Here is a 25,499-nt window from a genome sequence, read left to right as displayed (position 1 = left end):
AAAATAAATTCATAGCTCCTGTTTCAACTCTCACTTTGTGTCAGTACTTTTACCCTGTGGATGTGTCACAGAGGCAGGAACATCAGGAAATTGCCCAAAAGGCAGAACTACAGAGTAGCTCAAAGGAAGAAGCAAACCTGAATGCCACAGCATGGTTTGGTGTTGTCCCAGCTCTTGCCCACACCAAATGCTGGCTCCAGGGCTGCAGGCAGGGAAGTGCAGGCTGCAGAAGTAAGAGGTAACTCACAGAAGGGTACAGAAATTGGGCTTTGTCACCGACAGCTGGCTGGCCTGCTTGCCACGATCTGAATGGCTCCTCTGACTTTTCTTTGGCTCAAAGATTTAACATTAAGGCAAAAATAAGACACAGTGTAGAAGCTCCATCAAATCTTTGGCACAACAGCAACAACAACAACAACAAAAAATTACTGTACACATGAGCTGAGAGGGTAACATTTCCCAGTTAAGCAAAGGGAAAAGTGCTAAATAAATTGCACGTACGAAAAGGTGGCTGGCTTAACAACAATAAGAAGCATCCCTGTCCTTTTGTTTTTCCTTTTCTTTTCCTTTTTTCCTTTCTGTTCCAGAGATTAAGAAAGTTCCTTGGCCAATCGTCATCTCCAATAGGGGTTTCTGCAAAAAAGCTGCTTTCAGTCTTCATCTGGATCGTGCAACCTTTGCCAAGACCAGATGTAACTCTGGCTGGAAGCTCTTCTGAATCCTCCCTCCCTGGTTGTTACTCCTGGAAAGAGAAAGATGCACCATGAGATCAGTGAACACGTGGTGTCCCTCGCATGGACCATCGCTGACGCACGCGGGACCATCCTTGGGGACTGCTGGCCATGGATCTGCGATTTTTCAGAGCTGGGCTCACAGTGGAACCATCTGTAGGTGCCACAATGGAGGCCAGAGCCTGCACAGAGGAGAGGGAGTGGCAGAAAGGAAGAGGAAGGCTTGGGGAAGAAAAACAACACAGTAATTTGGTGTTGGGTCCAACTCCTACTGAAAAAAAAAAAATTAGAAGTGATGGCAAATACCTGCTATTTTCACTTCAGGAGCTGATCTCAGAAAGCAAAGGAGTGGCAACTAGATGGGTTTAAGCAGGAGATGGGCTTTCCTTCCACATTTTAGTTGTTGTATTGAGTTTTCTGCAGGCATGGCTGCTCAGTCTGTGGGACTGCAACTTGTCCCATGTGCCTGTGCATCCCCTGTGAGTCACAGCTGTGGCAGATTACTTGGGAAATTACACTGGGCTACAGAATATTATGGCCAGGTCCGTAGGAAAATGGTCAACTCCAAACCATGGCAGCTTTAGACGAGGAAATCTCATCTAAACCCCCTTCAGCATTAAAATAAGCCCCACAAATATCCCACAAACAATGGTTAACATAGTTCAAAACAGAAGAAAATCCTCAGGGCCTGAGGATTTCATGAGATCACATCCCCATTGTCCAAACTGCCTTCATCACGTGGGCCCTAAATCCTCTTTTAAATAACTTAGGAATTAGAAACTTGGAAATGAGATCAGATTTAGCTAGGGCTACCAGTGTTTCTTGCTTTTTGCCAGTGGATTTAAGAACCTTTCAGGGCGCAGTACAGCTTCTCAAAGTCCTTTGGACATAGTCACCAATTGCCTGAACAGGTCAGCCATATTTCTGTCAGTCTTAACAAGGTCAAACTCCTTAAAGCCTGGCCTGAAAAACTTTTTTCCCCAGTCTTTTTGTTTCTATACTGCCTTTCCTTTTCCATCACTGCATATTGTAACATCAGGGTATAAAGTACTAGTAACCTACTGGTGTTTATTTGATTTATGGCTATCATTAGGGCAGCTGCTGTGAGATCAACGATTACAGCTGATCATCCATGACAGGCTAAGGGACAGGGGAACCTAAAATCTTCCTTTCACCCCCTCCTGTCAAGTGCAGACCCAGGGAAGGTCAGGACTGCCCCAGGACCATCAAGGTTTCTCTTGAAAAGAATATTCCACTAAAAGCACCCAGGTCATCCTCCATGCAATAAATGCTGGCGCCTGCTGGACCCCAGATTCCTGGAGTTGTCTCTGGACAATCCTACCTAGTGCTGCTCAGAGAAGATGTAGGAACTTGCTCTAATTCAAGGCTTTATTTGGGATTTTGAATAAATGAGGTTCAGGTGGGAGAATGACAAACAGCCTTATGTATTGCCAATGTTTCTGTTGGGACCCTTCAACAATAGGTAATATATATTAATAACCTGTAATAGAAAAGTAGGTTGTTTAATTTATCCCACATTTACCTATGGAAAGAAAATGTAAACGAAGGGAAGCAATGACTGCTGTCATTAATATTAAAAGACAGCAGAGAGATCAAAAGCATTTGTGGGTTTGGGGAAGCAGGATGGCTTTAGGAAGAGGAGTCTCAGGGCCAGGTCTCTGCTCTGAAGTCTCTGTAACTGTGGAAGATCAACCATGGGGGGACAAGAGGGAATATGCACAAACCAGGCCAGGGCATTTGTGCTGTACCTTCCAGACACAGGAAATGGGAAGGGGAATGGAGAGATCCCCCTGCAACACGATGGAGATGCTCAGCACACCTCACTGGCACCACTTGATGGGTCCCCAGGCATTGCCCAATGCTTGGCCATGGGTTTTGTTTGGTGGGAAGAGGCTTTTATTTCCCCCTCCACCCTTTTTCACTCAGCCAGGAGCTCTGAAGACAGATTTATGAGCCTGGGTCTGCTTTAAACTAATAACATCAGAACTCCCATGGCTCTTGAATTTGACAACTGGCCCAATGACCTTGGTGAGTTTGCAGCATCCCGGAGCATTTCAATCTCTATAAATCAAAGCACTTCTGGAATTGAGTCAGCCTTTGTTCCAGGGCTTCTCCTGTCTCTTCTACTCACATCTTCCTTTTGCTGCAGTTACCCAATATCTGCGGGGTGGATCTCACCCCATTCTTGGCAACACCCTTGCTACAGAGGGGATGGACCTTCTGCTGGGATCCTGCTCCCACCAAGGGAGCAAATCCCTGGTCCCACCCCTGTGCTGTGACTGCTGACATGACTGCTCCAACACCCTTTAAAGCAAAGGGGCTGTGATGCAACAGGGGAGTCCCACATCACATCCTTTTGTAAGGAAAAGCTTCTGGCCCTGCTCTTTGGGGGCTGATGCAGGGTGTGCAGTGCCCTTGGGGATGCCCTTGGGGTACCTGCTGCTGCCTCCCTGCCCAGAGTTGGGTGATCTTGCTCATGAGCTCATCAGAAGCCTTAGCACCCATGCCCCACCTGCAATCCTTGGTTTGGGCTGCAGGACATAAAAGGCACAAGTGATAAAGTGATTAAACAAATTAATCTCACTACCCTCTCACTGCCTTGTTTATAACCAGGTCCCTGGGTGGGTAATCCTTCAACCAGCAGGGCTAACTCATGGCTGGGCACACCCAGTCCCCTCTGTGCCCCCAGGGATGCTGTCCCGTGGCAGATGGACAGAGGGACAGGCAGCTCAGGGCGGGCTGCTGCTCTCCTGTGGTCCAGCTCCTCCCTGGAGCCCGCGGAGCTGGCGGCCGTGGGGATCAGACTGGCTGGCTGCCCGCTCGCGCCGGCAAGTCCTAGCAGGGAAATGAAGCTATTTTTAAAGAGGAACCTCTGCTAAGGCAAACTGCAGGGGAAAGGGAGGTCGAATCTCATTATGAGACACCTCCCCCTCCCTCCCTCCTCCCCACACAGGATGGGAAGCCACGAGGAAGAAATGCCATGCAGATCATCAAGGTTTTACTGTGCTGGCTCTGAATGGTTCTGATAATCAATATCAGATGATCAATAACAGCGAGACCCTGCAGCCAGGATCATCCGCACAAACCAGGGGGTGGGAGCTGTGGCTTTATCTCGGGGCTTTGTCAAAATAAATCACGAGTCATGATACAGTGTTATCAAAAAAATATGCTCCAAGCAAATGGTTTCAGTGCTGTACAAATCAAGTCTGCCACTACCATTTCTCTTTTATAATATAAACCCTCAACTTGTTCACTCCTGCAGGTAAATATGCCTGCAGAACGCCCTCCTTCTAATTTTTTCAGCAGGAATGAGTGTTACCTACAGCAGGGGCTTTGCTTTTAGCAAAATAGCAATAAGGGGGCATCAAGGCATGGCACAACACCACAATAACTATTTTATATAATGCAATAATTACATACATAATGTCAGCCCTTTTAGTGCAGCAGGCTGCAACAAACAGAGAAGCTTTTCATTCCATATATGTTTCTATATAATTTAATTATCTGGGAAAAGACATATATACAGCTTATTTTTAATTTTTAATTCCTTGCGTCTGTGCTCATCCACACACACACAGGCACAAAAACAAGAAACTAAATTCCAGCCGAAAACTTTTATTGAGCTCCAACAGCTCGCCTGTTATTCATAACCCAGTTTCCTCTCTCACAAAGAGACCTTTCGCATGGTTTTGGTTTTTTTTTTTTTTTTTTAATGTGTGTGTTTCTTTTTTTTTTTTTCTTCTTTTTTTTTTTTCCCCCTTCTGCCTCGCTAACAGCTGCTCGCAGTGTTGTATCCTGAGTGATGATGAGGTTCTGAAAGTGTTTTTTTGGAACAGATGGCCAGGAGAGAGCTGGGGAATGTGCCAGCAGCGAGCTGGGGAATGCGCCAAGTCCTGCAGTGACTGAGTACTCCGGGTTCCAGCTCGCGTGCCTTTCCCCTGCCCTCTGCCCCAAGTGGCGCCAGCAGGACTTCCCAGCTCGCGCTCCGAACATCTGGAGTCTGCGACTGCCAGAAGAGCCGCGACGGGGGGAGGATGAAGCAGAGAGAGAGAGGAGAGAGAGAAAAAAAATCCCTCACCCATCCCTCCCCGCTCCGGCTGAGCTCCCATGGCCGCGGCGATGCTGCTGCCTAGCACGGGGGCTGATCCCGAGGGGAAGGGAAGGAGAAGGAGCCTTGCCATGGGTGTTTGGGGTTTTGGGTGCTGGGTGTGCCGTGCAGGGTGCTGGTCCGTGGCTGGATCCTGCTCTGTGTGCACGGAGTGACTGTGGTGGTGAATAAAGTTCTGCCCCACAGCTTTCGGGTGAGATCCTGTGGGGCTGGGGGGCTGTGATGCACACACAGCTCTGCACCCTACAAATTCCAGGGAGAGCCCCCAGCCATGCACCCTACAACCTTATCCTGACCCTGAGCTGCTTTCCTGCAGGGCACCAGAATTCAGCCCTGGGGGGGAAAAGCTGGAAAGAAGAGATTCGGGGACCAGCAAGCTGGACCCCAAACACCACAGAATCCCTGTGAGGCTTTCAGATAACCCCTGGCCACTGAGCATCCTGTGCCATGCAGAAACGGGGTACTTTGGGGGTAAGGAAAACTTGGACTTCCCTTTCTCTTGCTGCTGCTGCTGCCTTTCCTTTCTCTGGGCTGCTGGAGAATGCTCCTGGCTGGAGCTGAAGGCAATTCCCCCCCTTTTTCCAGGATATCAGTGTGGCCCCTGCAGGACTTGGGGCTCTGCTGAGGGTGTTGCAACCCAGATCTCCAACATGGTGCAACTCTTGGGTGCATGGTTAAGGACAAGGCTTAGTGCAGATCATTTATAACCAAGCAAGAGGCAGCTTTAAAGAATGAAAACTATCATCAGAATTCACCACCACCCCCCCCCCGCCCCAGTCAGCTTTTTTCTTCTTTTTTAAGAAAAGGCATCTGAAGCTTCCTTTGTTGCTTATAAATGAGATCTCCCATCACCAAACACCCTCAGTCAAGTCTCAATTGCAAGAACTAAAATCACCTTATAACTGTAGTTAAGACAGAGAAGGGGATTTTTTTTTTCCTAATCAACTTTTGAAAGACTAAAGCCAACTTTTCTAATTAACAAAAATGGGAATAGAAAGGGGGGGGGGGTAAAACCACTCAGTAAATTTCCTATTGCAACAGCAAAATACGAACAACAACCTAGCGTTAGGGACACAGGATAATTTGCCCCCAAAAACAAAGCAAAAGGCAATGCACAATCCAGCAAATGCAACATCTGGAGTCTCTGCCTGCCAAAACAAACTCCAACCAGCTACTTTTTTGTGCGAAAAGATCACGGTGCCACAGCACATTGCAACCAGAGAGCTGAGAGAGTGAGAGAGGCAGACACACAATAAAATGGAGATGACAGGAGATAAGGGTGTTGTGGACCCAACGTGCAGCTCAAGGAGCGCAGGTCTGTGCTCAGGATCGCTGGGATTTTTTTAAAGAGAGAATATAAAAGGAAACTCAAAAAACCAGTAACAAAATAACAACCACCCCAAGGTCGATAATTCAGAGGAACTGCTCAGTGAGTAGTGGTTTCAGAGACCTGATTAAAACCACACAGAGCTCACAAAAACGTGCCGATCTCAACATGAATGAGGGCGCGGTGATTTTGGGCCAAGCCATTGTATCCTCATCCAGCCGCCTGTGTGAGACCCCCCAGGAGAGACATCCCTTCTCACCACCTGACACCCAGAGCTTGCATCAGCTGCACAGCCACCCCAGATCTGTAATCTCCCTCTGACAACAGCCTTTTCCTCCCCTGTGCTCACGATTTGCTTGGCTCAAGGAGAAAGGGAGACGTGCAAGATGAGTCCTCCCAACCCAGGCTTTGCATCCCCGCTCCCGTCTACGGGGATTTACCGGAGTTACTCAGTGGTACCTGATGGTTTTGGCTTCATCAGCAGCTGGATGTGCTCTTGCCATCACCTGAGCAAATACTGCTGGAAATAAAACTGTACTTGTCATCCTTAAGGGAATCTGTGTGCTCCGGGGTTGCCCTAAACTGGCAGCAGAACTATAATTTCCAGCAAGAAATGCAAGGCAGAGCAGGGATTAAGACCCTGCCTCGGGTACCAAGCCCGGCTTTCTTTTCTGAGGGGGCTTTTGGAGAAAGTTTAGGGTGGATGTCCTTCAAGAATGTGGAGAAGAGGCAGATTTTCTCCTGGTGATGCTGTTTCTGTGGGTTGGTGGTGACTGGGAGGTGCCCTGGTAATGTTCCATTGTTCAGGCACTCTTGGTTGGCTTGGGGCTTTTCTCCACACATCCACTCTGAAGGGAACCACTGAAAATGGAAGGCTCTTAAATCTTCATTTAGTTTTTAAATTAAGGATGGGCCCAGCTCTAACCCTCTGATGTAAACACCCTGGGATTTGGAGCCACTTAAAATCTGGCTCCTTGTTTCCTGTCTTTAAGCCTGCACTGGTTTACATATGCCAAGACAATGGGTCTCAGCCCACTGGGCACCCAAAGCCTGAAGAGCAGCCCCATGAAGGATGCTCATTCTCTTCTTTCCCTCCATTGTGACTTTGGGAGGGGACCCAAGACCTAACTAGCAATCTACTAAAGCCTCACAAAGGATGCTCATCCTCTTCTTGACATGGAGAGGGGCTCCAAGACCCAACCAGCAACCTGCTAAAGCCCCAAAAATTATGCTTTTCTCCTCCCCCATCTTAACTTGGAGAGGAGACCCAAGAACCAAATCTCACCTTGCCCCAGGGTTGGTGGCACTGCTTCAGTGTCCCTGGGACACCACTGCCTGTGGCACTACAGAGCCCAGACTGAACCCCCAGTTTGGGGCTGTGCCCTGGAGCTCCCCCTCACCTCCCAGCCCCAGGCAGTGCTGTCAGCTGTGGGCATGTGGTGCTGTGTCTCTCTCTGCCTGGCACTGCTGCTCCGTGGGCATAAACACAGCCCCTGACAGCCAGAGGAAGCAACAGGGAGTGTGCTATTGTGTTTATTTATAAACTGAATTGCTGCAGGATGATTTGTTGGGCTAAAGAGGAGGAAAAGTGAGGAAACCTGCCCGAATCAGAGGCAGATCTTAACAACACCGGGGAAGGAGCCTGCTCCCCAGCTTAGCTGCCCATTCATCCATTAAAATCCTGCTGATTTATTATCCTGCCTGACAAGCAAGCTCAGAGAGCAGGGGGAAGTTCAATTCAAGTTTACAAAACTCTTTTTGTCATAAAAGCCTGAACAAAGACATCAATCACTCCTTTAATTCACCCATGTCACTCTCTGAGAGGAAAACTGGCAGAACGCTCTGCTTCTTCCTCCCGCCGCTTGACGATGATTTCACCTAATTGGTTCAGTGTTAAGTAACCTAAAGGAATGCAAGGCATAATTAGATTTAACGTTGTTTCCTCAAGATACCCACATGTCCTTCAGGTCATACATCTTACTAATGTGTTTATACATATAATGTCTCCATTAGCTACCTTTTTTTTTGTTGTTGGGTGATTTTTCTCAGAGATAAGTGTGAGATTAAACAAAACAGAAAACACAGGAGGGTGACAGTGTTTTACAGGCTCCCAAAGGCGACTCAAGGTTGGTTTGGTTTAACAAGTAACAGTCCCAAGATGACTCTTAATGGGATCAGCTCGTGTTGAAACACACGATGGGCAACTAACGAGGGGAAGAGCCCGGCGCAGAGGACGGGGAGGAGAGAAAAGCTTTTGATTAGGGAGGAATGTGGTTATTACAAGATCAGATGGATGGAGGAGAAAAACAGAGAGAGAGAAAGGCAAGGAATAAAAAATATCAGGCAAATTTCACAAGGTTCAGAAAAGAAGGAAACCACTTTGGATTTTTTTTTCAGTTTTTTTTTCCCTCCCTTTTGTAACTTTTACCATTTTTTAGGGGGTGAGTTGGGGGAGAGGCTGTAACATACCTTCCTTTTTTTAGATCTTCCTTCTGCTTGTAAGGTCCTAGTGCACTGCTCCACGCATTCAGAGAAGCTCATGTTACTGTGGTCAGCGCTGTAATCCAGGTCTGCTAGTCTGGCCAGGGAAAGGATATAGTTACAGGCTATTCTCAAGATGGCCAGTTTGGACAACTTTTGACCATAAGAATAGCAGGGAACCTAGAAAGGGCAACAGGGAAAAAGAAATAATTAAAAATTAGGCCAGATAAACAAAATATCTCGCTTGAAGCATGACAAAACAACTCTCAGTTATTTTCTTAGCAGTTTTAACACAAATAGAAACTCTAGTGATAAAATACCATATGGTCCCAACAGGTTTTTAAGAAGAACTCCCCTGCTGATCTCCATGGGGATGAAAGCAGCACGAAGCCTCTTGATTTCAGCAGGGCAGTTCTGCTTAAAATGTGATGGCAGGACACGGCCCAGGACATCTGCCTGCTGCTCAGGTCACTTCTTGGAGGCCCTGTTTCTTAGAAACCTGCATCCCCATGACTCCCAGTAACTTGTCTGGAGTAACTTACTCCCCACAATTAGCTCCCATGTCATCACAGGTCTTGCAGAATAGGGCAATAAGCAGGTATGAGCAGTTACATCACAGCCTGGTATTTTTGTGCTCAAACATCATCAATTGCGACTTTCAGCCCATGCAAAAACATGGTGCTGTTGAGTAGCAGGACCTTGAGCAGGCAGTAATTTCTACCTGTTTAAACACTCCATCATGGTACCTCAGCCCACAAAAGAGACCAAAACAGAGCCTGTTTCAGGGAGCTGGGTGTATCTTATGCAATTTATTTCTTCACCCTTAAAGATTTCTAGTGTAATGAGAAACATTTGAACAATTCAAACTAAACTGAATGGGTCTCAACAACTGAGCAGTATGTGGTTCTTGCTGCAGAAGGGTGGGTTGCTTTTCAATCATCATCTAGCAAAACTCTACATCTAAACTTGATTTTAGGCATAAAACTTTAATATGTCCAGCTTAAAGAGAGGTCTTCTGAATTCGACAGGCTTGGGCACCCCATTTTCTAGTTTGCAAAATTGCTGAAGGTCACTCAGCCTTTAATGAGCAAGAGTCTCTTGCCTACAGGAAACTGAAGCTGTGCATTCATCTGAAATCCATCCGAGCCCCTCAGGTTGTCTGACCACCTGCCAAAGTCTTCACAGTCATCAATCATTGGAACACCTCAATGTTTCTCCACCACCTGCCTCCATGCCAGTCTCCATTCTCCACAGCCCTCTAGGGTGTCACACTCAGCTTAGGGCTGCAGATTTTTGTTTCCTCTTGCCGTGCTCGTGCCTCAGCTTCTCTCTCCTCCACAGGGACACAAAGATGGGATCACCCCTGGAATCCTCTCACTGACTTTACAGAAGGTAAAATGGGTCCAGCCCCTCCACAAACCCCCCAGCAGCCACACACAGATGCCAAAGGAGGAGCAGAACAGCTCAGGCATAGACAGGATTTCCCCAAGTGTTCTGTCAGGCTCCAGCTACCATCACCTCCTTCACTTCACCATCCCTGAATTTAGCAACCCATGATAGATCTTTTCTGCCCATGAACTTGCTCTGGTAAGCTGAACCAACCCTGTTGATTTTGAGGAATCACAATATCTTTTTGCAAAGCGTTCTCTCCAGTCTATGTAATTTTTTTTCTTTTTTTGCTTGTTTTGAACTTGGCTCCTACTGTCTTTCCTTGAGGTACTACAGTTCTGTATTAGAAGAGAAGACAACAGATATTTATTCACCTCCTGTGTGACATATGTTTTTTAGTTCACCATCATCTTTTCAGCCTCTTCTCCAAAAGAAAAAGATTAATCCCCCTCAGCAGACAGTTCTATGGAAGCCATCCCATATCTTTGATGGCCCTTGCTGCTCTTTCCTGAACCTTTCTTAGTCCCTTTGGAGACGAGATGATCAGAACAACACAAAGTGTTCATGCTGTGGGTGCATATATCTAACAGATGCTTATGTTCTCTGTTTTGTTTAATATTCCTTTCTTCCTAATTCCTGATTTGATTTGTGACTGCTCCCAGACACTGACCTGAGACTCTCCTTGAACCATCTAGAGAAACCCCAAGGTCTCCCTTCTCTGAAATAATGGTCAGTTCAGGGTCTATCACTTCATATGTGGACTCTGGTATGGGTTTTTCCATATGCATCACTCCACTTTATCTGTGTGGTATTTATTTCTTCTGCCATATGATTACCTCATCACTCAGAGTCATGAACTTCAGCACAGTTCACACAGCCACAATTTCAGGGAGTGGAACCTGACATTCCCTGTTTAAAGCAGAGCTAAGCTCAGAGTCAGATTCTGGTTTGTCCATCCATGATGTCCCTCCCTGCAGGAACTGGCCCTGTTTCCCTACCCACCATTGCCTGCCTCTACACTGATCACTGATCCACACTCCCAGCCAAGCTGCTTGGTTTCTTCTTCCTAGGGAAAACCTCTGCCATGGTGCTTATGGAAATCCAAACTGATTGCTTGGCTCACCCTAACCCAAGAGCACAAGGGTTTTAGTGCTGTTGATCCTATGGGCCATGTCTTGTACAGCACATACAATTCTTTAGGCTGGAAAACACCCCCAAGGACATGGACTCCAACCATTAACCCAGCACTGCCAAGGCCACCACTAGACCCTGTCCCCAAGCCCCACACCCACACATTTTCTGGACACTTCCAGGGATGCTGACTCTACCACCTCCCTGGGCAGCCTGTTCCAATGATTGACCACACTTTTAGTGAAGGTATTTTTCTAATACCCAATCTAAACCTCCCCTGGCACAACTTGAGGACATTTCCTCTTGTGCTATCACTTGTTACCTGCAAGAAGAGACCGAATCCCACCTGGCTGCCCCCTCCTGTCATGAGTTGGGCAGAGCCAGAAGGTCCCCCCAAGCCTCTTTTTCTCAGGCTGAGCCCCCCAGCTCCCTCAGCTGCTCCTCATCAGACTTGTGCTCCAGACCCTTCCCCAGCTCTGTGCCCTTCTCTGGACATGCTGCAGCCCCTTAATGTCCTTGTCAAGAGGGACCCAAAACTGAACACAGGATTGGAGCTGTGATGTGGCTGAGGTGCCTCTCCAGAAACCAGCCATAAAACTTCAAATGGCCTTTTTTTCATAAGCACCATCTACTACTGATTCCCCTAAAAATACAAGGAATCAGAGAATAGCTTGGGCTGGGAGAGACCTTTGAAGGTCCCCTAGTCCAAACTCCCCCTGCAATCAGCAGGGACATCGCAGAGATTCTGTTTAAGAGCCCCTTTTTATCTGACAAAACCTCTCTCTAAATCCCTGCCTTCACTTTTTTTTTTGCCAGCATTATGCTCCCAGCAATGCCCCTGCCCTCAGTACCTGGTCCCCAGATGCAATGAGCTGAGTTATTTTGAAAGCAAGAGCTCCAGGCAGCAGAAACACCCAAGGCTCTTTGGACGCCAACGCAAGGAAAGCGGCAGAGACCCCAGATCAAACGGCATCAGGGAAGAACAAAGCAAGATGGAAACTAAAATGGAAGGATTCTGTGAAATGTGGGAGTAATTTCAGAATTAGAGCAAGAGGGAAGTTAAATTGAGTGGAAGGAAAATAGACCATGAAATCCTTGAGGCTGATGCACAGACGCTGTCCAGTTACAACACGAGCAGGCAGGCTAATGTCTCCTTTCCTCATCTGTTTTGCTCTTTCTTTTGTGTTTTGGGATTTTTCTTTTTCTTAAGGAAACAAAAAGAAACAAAACAAAACCCAAACTATTTTGTAGGACGTGTTTGCTACAAAAGGCAAGGAAGATTTCAGTGCTAACACAGCTGACAAAACCCTCATCTGGGATTACACAGCACTTTTCCCACACTACTGCAGCAGAGTCCAAACTGGAGCTGCCCGGAATGCCCATGGGAAGAGGTTCACCTTGAGGTGTTCAGATACTCCTGTGATGGGTGCAGGGCACCAACATTAAGAGATAAGAGGTTTTTTTGCCATGGTAACAGTGTTAGAAAAACTATTTCATAGGAACCCTCCCTGTCTTGGCTCAGCTCCTGCCATTTTAATGTTTCCTTTTGAATTAAACATGGGAAATTAGGAGAGGAATGAGCCACTTAGTTCAAATCCAGAGCCAAAACTTCCCCAAGTGTGTCTGTGTGTAACTTTGGTATTACCTCTTCTTTAACACAAAGTCTACAGGAAAGAGGGGACAGATTTGTACAAACTGCAGTAAAGGGTGTCAGTGGCACACCTGGATGCCAAGAAATCTTCAAAATCCAACTTAAAACAGAGAGAGAGTGTTTTAGAGGTGGGAAAAACACCTGAGGCTGGTGTGGCCCTGCAGGTGTAACCCTCCCAGCTCCCACAGAGCTTTCACACAGGTCTTTGGCAGGCAGTAACGTGAGCAGGTATCTGTCATGCTCCTGGCAAGGACCAAACCCTTTCCTTCTTGCTCCTCATGCCTGAGCTGAACAGACTTCAGTGCTTTAATGGGGTAGCTGTGAGCTGAGCAGGTCCATCCAGAGCCAGGGGGAACCAGGCTCGAATTCCTGGGCAGTTAATGAAAATATTTCCCTTATCTGACCTCACTGGTCTCTGCTGAGCAGCAGCACAGCTCACCATCTTGCCTGCAAAATTTGCAGTGATTATTAAAAGGAATTAGGAAGGAACTGCAACTGATATTTCACACCAGTCCTGAGGAATGCAGCTGTCTGCTAGAAAGGCAAGGACACCAGCACCATCCTCAGCTTTGGGACATCAGCACAGAGTGAGCTGGGACCACAGGAACCAGAGCTCCAGCCAGAGGATGTTTGTTAGTTGTGTCTGCAAAGGGCTCTGCGGAGTCTCATGGGTCTTATCAGTGATCCCCAGGCTGGCAGGAGTTGAAGCAAGGCAAGATGAATGCTCCTGGGACATATTCCTGTGCAGAAGAGCCCTTCTTTGGCAGGAAAATAGAAAGGGATGTGACCTAACAGGTCTGTTCTATCCTTGACGTCTCAGACTCAGGGGCAGCGCCCTTGGAAAACCAGAGATGCTCCTTTGAAGTCCGTGGGAAGTCTGCTGTGCTCTTGACCTGCAGCCAGCCCTCCTGAGGGGGGCAGAGATCCACTGCAGCTCTCCAGAGCATCACTGTCACCCACCAAAGCCGTGGGCTGAGAGCTGGTTCTGACATGGCACAGGAGAGGAGGCTGCAGGAGGAGTTTGGGGAAAGCTGGAGATGGGTGAAAGGGCACAGCTGTCACCCTGCCACGTGAGGGTACAGAGTGTGCTCACTGTGATGGCAACACCAGGAGCATCCTGTGCACTTTGGGAGCATTAAGCTCCTCACACCATTGAGCTTCTGTCTTTATAAAATAGATACCATTTCCATAAACACCCTCTGGACCTGTGCAGATAACATCTGTGAAACCAGGTCTGCTTTTACACTGCGTGAAAATGCTGGGGTAAAGAAGGGTGTTGAGTGCTGGGGGTCCAGGTGTCTCTGTTACTGTGCTCCAAATGTGATTTGCCAGCACAGACATGCACAGATCCTCTCCACAGAAGGTCACACAGGGCAGAATTGGGCCCCACAGGCCCAGCAGGGAAGATGGGACAGCTCTAGGGCAGTGTAGAGCTCTAAGGCACTGCTCTAAGGCAGAGTTTGAGATGCAGCACAAGCCAAGCCCTCCTGACAGCTAGTTCCTCAACATGCCATAATAAGCTGCTGCATCTACCTGTCTGCTAATTCATCTGGTTTATTTTTTATGCTTGGAGTTAAAACACATCAGGGCCCCTCTCCTTGCCCCCCTCCCCCAGGAAAACATTTGGCTGCCTCTCCCTGCATCCCAACACGCAGCCCAGCGGCGCTGCCTCATTGTTTGTGCTGAGCTTCCTGCCAAAAACATTTCCAGAGGTTCATATAAATGTCCAGTACTTAACAGTTCTGGCTGTTGCACATCCCTTTCTAACCCAGGGTGAGTCAGACACTTCCTGGGGCTAAGGCACCTTGGGGGAACAGTGGCAGGGTGGGGCAGGGGACTGACAGTGTCCCTGGCTTGTCAGCCCTGACAGGGGAAGCCCCTCTTGCATGATCTCAAACTATCTCCAGGCTGGCATCTGTAGAGCTGCTGTGATGTGTGAATGCTCATCCCTGAAAGGATGTCTCATCCCAAGGCCAAGCTGGATGTGATTTTGAATAACCTGAGCTAGTGGAAGGTGTCCCTGCCCACAGCAGTGGGGTTGGAATTGGATGATCTTTAAGGTCCCTTCCAACCCAAACCCTTCTGTGATTCCATGAGTAGGATCCTTAACAAGCTGAAGGCCTTGACCAGATCATTGCCTCTATTCAAGATATGTTACATTGTAGGGTGTTTTTGGGAAGGGTTTGGAGCCAGCCTTTTTCTCTTCCTGCCCAGATCTGGGGGTGAAGTGAACACAAATGTGTCCTTTTGCTGCTTGCAGGACCCATCTGATGACTTGGTTCAGGTTCACCAGCAAGGTGACTCAGCCTCCCTACCTTGCTCTCAACAGCTGCAGGCCCTGAGTCCTTCTATTATTCCAGGTGGGACAAAGATGACTTACACAGCTGGAGGATGGAAAAGCCTGCAAGTATTCCTGGGACATCCTTTCACAGTCCTATCAGATCCCTTCAGAGCTGATTCCCAAATATCCCTCCTGCAGCACAGCAGCAACCAGGACCCACCCATGGCTCCTCTGTGCCACTGGTGCTCACTACCCTGGCCTGGACCTTTGGGGCAGCACCCTTGGGTTTGAACCCAGCCAGATCTGAGGCCATCTGTGGATATATGGCATGGCTCTTGGGGAACTGCTGCTGGAAAAGGGCCTCAAAGAATCACAGAATAGTTTGAGTTGAAAAGGACCTTTAAAGGTCATCTAGTCCCTGCAGTGTGCAGGGAGATCTTTAACTAGATCAGGTTGCTCAGAGACCTGTCTAGCCTGACCTTGAATGTTTTTAGGGATGGGATATGTATCACCTCTCTGGGCAACCTGTGCCAGTGTTTTACAAGCCTTATTGAAAAAACCTTCTTCCTTATATCTAGTCTAAATCTACCCTCTTTTAGTTTAAAACCATTATGCCATGTCCTATGACAATAGGATGTACTAAACAGTTTGTTCTCATTTTTCTTATAGTCCTCCTTTAAGGGGAAGGGGTGAGGGGGCTAAAGAAACTCCCAGAACCTTCTGTTCTCCAGGCTGAACAATCCCAACTTTCTCAGCCATTCACTTGATCAACCTGGTGGCCTCCTCTGTGCTTGCTCCAACAGATCCACATCTTTCCTGCCCTGAGGATTCCAGAGCTGGATGCAGCACTGCAGGTGGAGCCTCACAGGGCAGAGCAGAGGGGAAGAGTCACCTCCCCTGACCATCTGTGGTGTGACAGTGTCAGATGTTCCACAGAGCTCTACTCCAGCCAGCAATGGGCAGCTACTCCACGCCATGGGTCTTTGAGAGGTTTTTGTTTTCTCTGCCCCCAAATGCAGTGGCAGAAAGGGGCAGCCCTTGCTAGCAATGCAATCCCAGCAGTTTGAAAGCAAGCCTCACCCCTGCCTCACCACGGGGAGCAGAGTGCTCAGCCCAGGCCCAAACCCAGCTGGAAAATGCCAACAAGAACAAAAGCAGCACCGCTCAGGCAGGAGCCCCAGTCCTGACCGAGGTGCCTTTGCCTCTTGGGTGGGTCCAGGCTGTCAAACAACCCAGCTCCTGGTTCCCTCCCAGCTCCTGGCTCCCCCATCACTCACATTACAAAAACATGAGTTCACTCCTTGGAGCGAATGAATTGGCTTCCTCCAAACAAAACCTAGGTGTGGTGCTGGGTGAGTTCACCCCAGGAATCCCTTCCAAATGGCAGTCTGGTTAATGCTGCCCCAGGCCTGGCTCTGCTCCCTTTTGGACAGTTGTCCTGAACTTCCCACAGAGGTTTTGCACCCCCAAAGCCTCCTGCACGTCCTCAGGGCACACAGCACACACCCTCAGTATCATGCCTGAAAAATATCACATTGCTGGTTCTTTGAACCACTCCCCAAAATAGTAACTAGACAGACAATTCCTGGGATTATCAGAGGAGAAATCCCAGGGCTACTGGGCACAGAAAATCTCCTCTGAAAGGGGCTGCCTTCCAGCACTACAGTAGGGAAACACTTTTTTGAGTGGAAGTTTAGTAGTGGCCATCTGCATCTCTGAAGTCCAATGGATCCAAAACCCCTGGTAAATACAAGAGCAAGCTCCACTGGAGATAATGGCATTAACTCAGCTTGGACTTGGTGACTCTTCAGTCACCAGCCACTGCTGGACACCATGAGATTTTCCCCTCCCTTGCTGTCACTGCTGAGCCCCAGGAGCTGTGATCACGAGCCTGTGGCAGCTGCAGAGGAGCACAGGCTCCCACAGCACACACATGGCTCTGTCTGCATCCCTGCATGGCACAGGGGACAGTGCAAACCAGGACCAGGATGGGATATATCACCTGGGGAATACACATGGCACTGACCAAAGGAGATGCAGGCTGGGAACAAAGAGCCTAGGGAGCTCTGCTGCAAGGTACTGAAAAGTGTCCCACCTCCCTACTGCAGCCCAGAAAGGAATTTGACAGTGGATTAAGGCAGGGAGCAGAGGCTGGAGTCAAAGCTTGATGGAGAAAAGCAGACTCTTTTCTCCAATTTCAGTGGAAGCCATAAGAAAACACAGAGGTTAACTCAGGGTGGCTGCAGCAGGCAGAGCAAACACCTCCCGACAGGAGCAGGATTTGTAGCAAAGGATAAAATCAGCTAGACAGCAGCCAAGGGAGCAAAAAAGCCCTGTTCTTGGTGACACACAGCCATTGTTTTCAGGATTTTTGTCCTTTTGTTTGGTTTCTCCCTTATTTTCTTTCCTCCTGTGCTGCTTCAGGCCAGTATTTTGTCATCTTCTTTAGCTGTTAAACCACAGGGCTGCCCCAGTCTGGGCTCCAAATATCCATCAGTGTCACTTGGGACTGGCAGCAGCCATGGAGATGCTCTGGTTAACACTGGGCTGTTCAGTGACAACACACAGCAGTGGCACTGCACACTGTGTCTGGAAGATGCTCCTGCTCTCCTGAAGTCCAACTGCATCTCTCCAACAGCCAAACCTTCCTGCCCAGCCTTCAGGCCCCGAGAGCTCAATGGGTGGTTTGTCTACAGGAGCTGGGTTTTAAAGCATCCTAGGGCTTCCTGCTGGTGGGATCACAGAGGGATGAATCACTGGGAATAGGGCTGGGAGATGTCAGCAGGTGACCAAGGATAGCTCTCAGCCTCCCCACCACACAGAAAGGACATGTCACCAACACTGGTCACATGCAGGGTCCCGCCTGCAGAGGTGACAAACCACAGCCACCCTTGGGATGACACACAGAGAGGGTGAGCACGGAATGATGCATCCACAGAGCAGCCTCAGCCTCTGCTGGCTTGTGGCTCAAGCCACAGCTCCTGCCTCCATTTACTGCCTGGTTTGTCCCTTCAAACCCCTGCAGACAGTTTGTCCCCACAGCCACAAAATCTCCTCCTGTAGCCTTGAGGCTTCTGCTCCTGATGTCCCACCATGCTCCCAACGGGAAGGAGCAGGGTCTTTTCTGCACTGATTTAACAGCAAGCCACAGCAGCCATGTGCATGCCAGTGGCACAAAGTGAAAGGATACTAGTGTGTGTGTGTGTGGGGAAAAGCCTCCATTCCAGCAGCTAAAAAGCCCTATAAAACCCTAAAGTATCTCCAGAACCCACACGAGTGCAGAGAGTGAGGCTGTCAGCTGCTGAGGCAGAGAATGTCCTGGCAACGTGGTGGTGAAAAGATTTAGGAAAACACCAGTGCACTTCAAGGGAAGATAAATGTCTGTGGACACATTCGCTGCCGGCACAGGCTGCAGCTCACTGTGGCTCGATGCATCACTTTCTGCAGGAGGAGCTGGACAGCAGTGCTCCAGAGACAAACCAGATGTGCAAGCCCAGGCAGGCTGCAGATCAGGAAGGCTGCTGTGGTTGTCTCCATCCATCCAGGGAGAGTTTGCTGCCACCTTAGGGTCTGTCAGCACAGCTGAGGAGCTCGATCCCAGCTCCTGGGAGTGCAACAGACTGGTTTGCTTGGCTGTCCATGCAGTCTCATGGTGAAGAGCACAATTCTCTTCTGGCTAAGGCTTCCAGCAGAAAACCTGGTGGCTAAGGCCATACTTCAATAAAAGTTACAATGGTTCAGTTTCACAGATGGGACTTGCTGGAGGATGAGTCTCCTGCTGCCAATAGGAATTTGCAGACAAAAAAGAGAGACAGAATTGCACTGCATGGAGAACAGTTGCTTTGAAGATAGGCAATGCTGTTGTCACATCTTGTCTCCTCCAGACAGTTGCACCACTCCATGAATTTGAACACCCACCAGCAAAAGGATGGGTAGAGGTCTTCACATGGAGGACAAGGTGACCCCAGGTCCTTGTGACCTCAGTGCTGTCTCTGTCTGCATCAGAGATGTTTGGCTTCACTGACCACCCACGATGGGAGGTAGAGGAAGATGAAAAGGATGGAAGTGACAACCCCCCATGTCACATGTGGAGGGTCCTGCAGCAGCCAGGGCAGTGCAAGAACTCACTGAGCAGCACCTGCCAGGGCATTTGAGGGCAGGAGAGCAGTGCTCCAGATAGGAGCAGCCCAATCACAGGGACAGGAGCAGTCCCCAGGAAGGAACACCAGAAAAGCAGCAGCAGAGGGACAGCCAAGTACATCAGAAGTATCTCACCACCTCAAAGTGCTTCAGAGCAGGTCAGTGTTCTCCAAGGAGAACTACACTGTTAGCCTCAGGAGCTTGCTGTCAGTGGAAGGATCACTTGGAAAAAGGATACTTGGGGGACTAAGGGGTAGAAATCTCTTCCAGACTTAATAGCTGAAGACCACAAGTACCAAGACCAGGGGGAAGAAGCTCTTTCTCAGGAGCATCTGCTCTTCAGTCCAGCTTCAGTGCTATGGGCGTATGGCAAAGGCAGCAGCTCAGTTCAGAGAGGGAGAGAAATCCTCGTTCCTGGTGGCTGTGACACCAAGGGGTGAACACAATGGCAAGGACATGTCTCTCCCAACAGCAGGCAGCTTCCCAGATCTGGCAGCTGCCCGCCTACCTCCCACCTCTGAGGGGGCCCTGGCCTCTGAGGCAAGCTGGGGACAGCTCAGTCCTCAGGGACACAGCTGGGTTAGCCTCTCCTTGAGCAAAACAACTGTGTTTGGCTTTTCCTCCACCAAGAACTGGGAGAAAAAAAAAAGAACTCACAGCCCTTCCTGCCATCTGGAGAGTCAGCCAGCACAAACCAAAACATGTGTGCCATATGCAGGCAGCTGTGGAGCGCCGGGACGCCGCCGTCAGCCCATCTGTCCGCTGTGCTTGCTGTGTGCCAGGCGCCTGCCCTCGGGTGGGCTGCTGAGACAGGGAGAGTGTCCTGCAGAGAGGCATGACTTCCCTTTCCTGCTCCACCTCCTCCTCAGCAAGCAGGGATGGGCTCCCTGCAGCGTGGCCGTGGTGGGTCTGATCCTGCAGGCAATGGGGTTTTACCTCACGTGTGCCAGTGAGGATGGGTGTCTCCACTCGTGCATCCAGCAGGGACAGGGATGACACCACCTGTGGGTGTTGGGTACCAGAGGCTGAGGAAGGCTCCTGCTTCCAGCAGCTCCAATCGCAGCACCTGACCCCCAGGCAAAGGAGCGTGGGGCCAGGGTGGGCTGTGTGCAAGCACGGCGCAATCCCCTGCTCCTCACCGCCTGTCTGCAGGGACGGATCAGTTTCAGTGCCTCAGGAAAAGCCTCCCAGCTGCTTAAGAGCCTGATATGTGATGACAAGGAGGGGACGGAGGGCTCACCAAGGAACAAGAGGGGAGGCCTGCAGCAGACAGCACACAGGGATTGCCTCTCTCAAGGGGCTGAGGGCCCTTGGTATGCCCTGGGAAGCTGGTGCTGCCCTGAGAAAGCTTCCCTGCTGTGTGTACCTCCACCAGGGCATCTCCATAGCCCTGCTGCCCACCTGCTGGCCAAGGTGTGACAGAAAGGAACCTCCTGTCTCCTGATCTGAGCAGCACCCCAGAAACCCGTCTGCCGTGAGGGCTGCGGATGCCGTGAGTGCCAAGGCAGTGCCGTGCGTGTGTGCAATGAAGCTGGCTGTCACCTGATGTCACCGACGGCACCAGGCGTGCCGCTGGCAGCCCAACAAGAAACGAATACAAATGTCATCCAATGATGGTCGGGACAGCCAGCCCACCCCTCAGCAAATTGCTAGGAAAACCTCGTGGCAAACATTTCCCAGAGAATGATTTCTTTCTCTCTGCAGATTGAGCACAGCTCTGCCAGTTTGCTCCTGTGCTGACCCTAGAGACCGGCTTTCACGGGAGGAGGGGACAGCAGCTTGTTCTCCAGGCTCTTTGGGCTCCCAGCTGAGTCCATGGCTGAAGTGATTTATAGAGACAGGGCCAAGGCCAGGAATCTGAGGCTTTTCAAGAGTTGCCCATTTCCCAAAAGAGTGCAGCTTTAATTTGTTGCCTGCCCGACTTGTGCTTGAGGCTCAGCCTAGAACAAGATTGCCAGTGATTTGGGAAATCAGTGCTACTTCCCCTTGCGGTTTTGGTGGTGTAGATGTCTGTCCATGGAGAATCAGACTGACACTTCCAGGCGTGTTACACACAGTCACCAAACAACTGAAATATGGAAGCAGCTCACAGAAACAAAATATATCAAGTCTGGAGTTTGCACAGACAAGGGGTGGCCTCTCAGCACCGGGGTACAGCACCCAGCACACACTGGATTACTGGGATTATAAAAGGAGCAGTGAGATCCCACCACTGCACAGTGATCAAAAATGCTCTAAGTTTAGTTGTTCACCAGCAATTCTCTCCTGACACACAGCCCTGGTCTCAGCCCCTGAAATCTGTTTGTCAAAGTAGATGATGGGAAAGGATTAACTCTTGGGGTGCAGCTACCCAGGACACAGCAGTCATTGAGAACTCCAGGCAGCATGCTGAAGATAGGAACAAGCAGATTTCCTCTCAGCAGGAGAGAGCATTGAGTCCTAAAGTGAGCACACTTGGGGAATGGCTCAGATTAGTAATGTCCAGAAGATGATAGGGAAAAGCCTGCATGTGTGAGCTGCCCTGCAAGCAGAGCACGCTGCTCCCACCAGGCTGGGGGAACCATCCTGGGAGAGGTGATGCTTAACACCTCTCACAGTCAGCCTCATCTGCAACTTACCACACTCTGAGTGAGCCCTGTGCATCTCCTCCTTCCTGCACACCGGGAACAGTCCCATCAACATTTAACAGAAAGGCAGCACAGCTGGGCTTGCACAATGTGACAGCACATCTTTGTCTATCACTGCACTCTACACAGTGCCTACATGCAGAGAAGGCTGAGTACAGGGGCCAGGGCACTGATTTATCCTCGTGCAAAAGATACAAGAGCCTTGTGGCTTCTATACATCTCTTCTCATCCTGGGGAGGTAATGGAAGGATTTTGACCAAAACCTTTCATTTACCTTTCAAAAGTGCCACCCTGACACTGTGAACATATCCTTTACAGACAACCATGAGGATTTTCAAGTCCTCTCAGCAAGAAAGCCCAGCACCAGACACACTTCAAACACACACGACAGTAAAAAACATGGGAAGCTAACTGGCAGAGGACCTCAGCTCAGCTTGGCTATCCCTAGCACACAGGGCACAGAGAACATTTCACAGGCTGCTCCAGGGGCTCTGAGGGATCAGGCACCCTGTACCAAAGTCGACAGGAGCACGGTGCTGTCCAAATTCCCGGTGATCCCTTTGGGGGAGCTCACCGAGCTGGACAGCTGGCAAGTACACGTGCTTTAGCTACAGGAGCATCACCCCAGCTCCCAGCTTGACCAAGTGCCTCTCTACACGCTCTGCTCTCCCTCGGAGGGATTTATCGGGTTTGCTTTATTTTTCGCTCTCTACACCACTCTCCCTCCGGGAGAGGAAAAAAAAAAAAAGTCCAAAACTTTCTAACTGCAAGCAAATTAAAAGCCCTTATTTTTTATCTTGAGTGTTAGCACAGTTCTAGGGTTGGTACTTCCAGGCATTTTGAACCGACTTCCCCTCCTGTCAGGCGGCCACTCTGCTCCTGCCCTTCACTTCCCCTGGCCCCGGGGCAGCGCGGGCGCTCCCCGCACACCCCGCGGGGTCCCGGCGGGCAGAGCCCGGGCCGGGCTGGCGGAGCGCTGCCCGGAGCGCCCCGCCGGCACTGCGGGGCCGGGCGGAGCGGTGCCCGGGCGGCGGCAGGTACCTGCTTGCGCAGCGCCTCGAAGGCGGCGCTGATGGTGTGGACGCGGGTCCTCTCCCGGGCGTTGGCCAGCAGCCGCCGCGTCTGCTGCAGCGCTTTGATCTCGGGCGAGACGCCGGACGCCTCGCCCGGCCGCGGGCGCGGGGAAGCGGCGGGCGGCGGCGGCGGGGCGGCGGGGAAGGCGCTGTTGGCGGCGGCGGGGCCGAGCGCGGCGCTGCGCGGCTCCCAGGCGGGCGGCGGGGCGGCGGCGGCGGCGGGGGGCGGCGCGGGGGGGGCGCGGAGCCCGGTCCGCCGCCCGCTCAGCACTTTGAGCTCCACGCGGAAACTTTTGCAGCCGCCGTGCTTGCGCCGCAGCCGCCGCAGCCCCCCGAGCTCGGCGGGGCACAGGCGCGGCCAGGGCTCGCCCTCGGCCAGCGGCGCGCTCCGCATGGCGCGGGGCGCTGCGCGGCGAAGCTCAGCCGCGGCCGCTCCGCCGCTGCTGCTGCTGCTGCTGCTGCGCCGCTCCCGATGCTGCCGCTGCTGCCGCCGCCCCGCTGCCGCCCATCTGCGCCCGCCCGGCCGCGGCGGGCAGCGGAGCCCCGGCTCCGTCCGTCCGTGCTCCGAGCCGTGCGCCCGGCCGCAGCTCCGCGCAGCTCCCCGCAGCCCGCCTGCCTCCCGCCGCCGGCAGCCGGCCGCCGCGCAGATGAGCGGCTTTAAAGAAACAGGAAGGCTGGCCTTTTTTTTTTTTTTTTTTTCTTCCCAAAACAGCTGTGCTGCCAATCTCCTTTGTTCATCCCCCCCTACCCCCCCCTTTCCCTTCCCTCTCCTCCCACCCCACTCCCACTTTCTTCTTTAATCTCGCTCTTCCATGCGATGGAAGAGAAATCCTGCCCCCCGGAGACTCGCCGCGACCCACCGTGTGCGCTTCTCCCCCAGCCCCCTGCTTTGCTTCCCCAGGGAAATCTGGGATTTGCTTTGGTTTCCAACCCGCTTCATTCCGCTTCTCCTCCCTTATCACTGGTTTTCCGCATCAAAACCCTCATCTGCGAGGCATGGGGTGCCTGACTTCACGTCGCCTTCCTGAATGTGCCCGGGAGCACAGCGGGCACCCCGGCGGGATGGGAAACTGGGGGAGATCCGGAGCTTTTCACACACGCATCCCTCCCGCCGCTCGCGGAATCCTCCGGTCGCTGCTCCGCCACCGACTCGGACCCGCTAGGAAGAATTATTCCGCAGCAACAGTCTGCCCTGCTTTTCACAGGGCTAACAAGGGAGTCTGCACTCGTGGGTCACTGCTGCCAGCTTTGGGCTGCCTTTGCTGGCACCCCAAAACCCCTCAATTCCCCTCACCTCAGCCTTGGGGGGCCAGGGGTCTCTGCAGAGTGGGCAGACAGAGTGGGAGGGAGGGATGGAGAGGTGCAGTTCACAGTCAGAGCTGTGGTACAGCCGAGAATAAACTGCATTTATCGGGATTGTAGGAAAATTTTGAGGTGGAAGGGACTTCAGGAGATCCTTTGTAACGTTTAAAAGTATCTCTGTTATTTAGGCATCTGGCTTTTCAAGTCATCTAAACCCCTTAGACATTAAGTTGTACTGAGAATCAATGGGATGCAAGTGTGAGATGCTTGAATTCACAGCAGTGAAAGGGATGTTGGTTCCTTACTCTCCTCCTCCTCCTCTTCCTCCCATGGTATGTCAACCTAGCAGCCCTCAGCACTGTGTGGGGTGAGGAGAAGGAGCTTCCATTGACCTCCTGTAGGTCTGTGATGCAACACAAGCGCTGCCTGATGACTAATTTCCTCTTGCTACTGTGGCCAGGCTGCCCTGGAGCAAACATTGGAAGGGTTTCCTCATGTGGAGAAAGCAGAGGTTGTGGAGAAAGTACTGGAGAAGATGTGCAGAGTGCTGGTTCAGCACCGTATCTGTGACAGCGGTGCTGCCTCCTCCATTGCATCCCATGTCCCAAGTGTCACTGCAGTTTGATTTTCCCTTGCAGAAGGGCTTCAGGTGAGTCAGTTGAACTCAGAAGTGCCTGACTTCCCAGCGTGGGTAGCAGCACCCCCCTGCCTTGTGGTGGTGCTGGCAAACCGCCCTGATGTCCTCAGCTAGAGCCTGTGAATTATTGCTGCTAATGCTAGGGCATGCCTTAATGACTATTTTCTCCATCTTTCATCTTAGTTCCTCTAACTCTCAAAGCTGAGAGCCAGCAAAGGGATTTTCAGTTGACCGTGTTTCTCCCAAGCATCCCAGTGAGTGGCAGTAGCACCAGCCCCTCCAGCAGGGTCTATCCTTCAGTGGGAGCCTCTGTTAAACATTTGGGGGCTCTTCTCATGAGAGGAGGACCTTGGGCCAAAATTGCAGTCTCAGCCATTAAATTCTGCCTCCCTAAAATCCCCTCGCTCTTCCAGCTTGACTCCATGAAACAAATCCATCTGGGCAGTAAACAGATGAAGGCCATTAAAACCAAAGGCATTTGCAGCCATTTACACCATTTTTTCCCTCATTTTGCCCCTAAGGCATGTTTATCTTCTCAGTGCTGGTTATGTAGCTGCTCCCTTGGCGGTAGCTGCGTTTCGGAGTGCTTCCAAGAAGAAA

At 50.7% G+C, this 25,499-nt stretch overlaps 1 protein-coding gene across 1 annotated transcript; it reads right to left on the bottom strand.

Annotated features, from left to right (window-relative positions):
- Nucleotides 1-372: 372 nt before the first annotated feature.
- On the bottom strand, nt 373-23,656 carry ATOH8 (atonal bHLH transcription factor 8). The gene is made up of 3 exons (XM_054633642.2): nt 22,929-23,656; nt 8,657-8,848; nt 373-742 (listed from the first exon to the last, which is right to left on the bottom strand). The coding sequence occupies exons 1-3, from the start codon at nt 23,352-23,354 to the stop codon at nt 737-739; spliced, it is 624 nt and encodes a 207-aa protein (XP_054489617.2). The 5' UTR covers nt 23,355-23,656; the 3' UTR covers nt 373-736.
- Nucleotides 23,657-25,499: the final 1,843 nt, after the last annotated feature.

The sequence above is a fragment of the Agelaius phoeniceus genome, chromosome 4 (genome assembly GCF_051311805.1).
Source record: "Agelaius phoeniceus isolate bAgePho1 chromosome 4, bAgePho1.hap1, whole genome shotgun sequence".
In the NCBI taxonomy this organism is placed as follows: Eukaryota; Metazoa; Chordata; class Aves; order Passeriformes; family Icteridae; genus Agelaius; species Agelaius phoeniceus.
The sequence above is the reverse complement of the archived record's forward strand: the minus strand, read 5'-3'. Positions and strand labels throughout refer to the sequence as shown.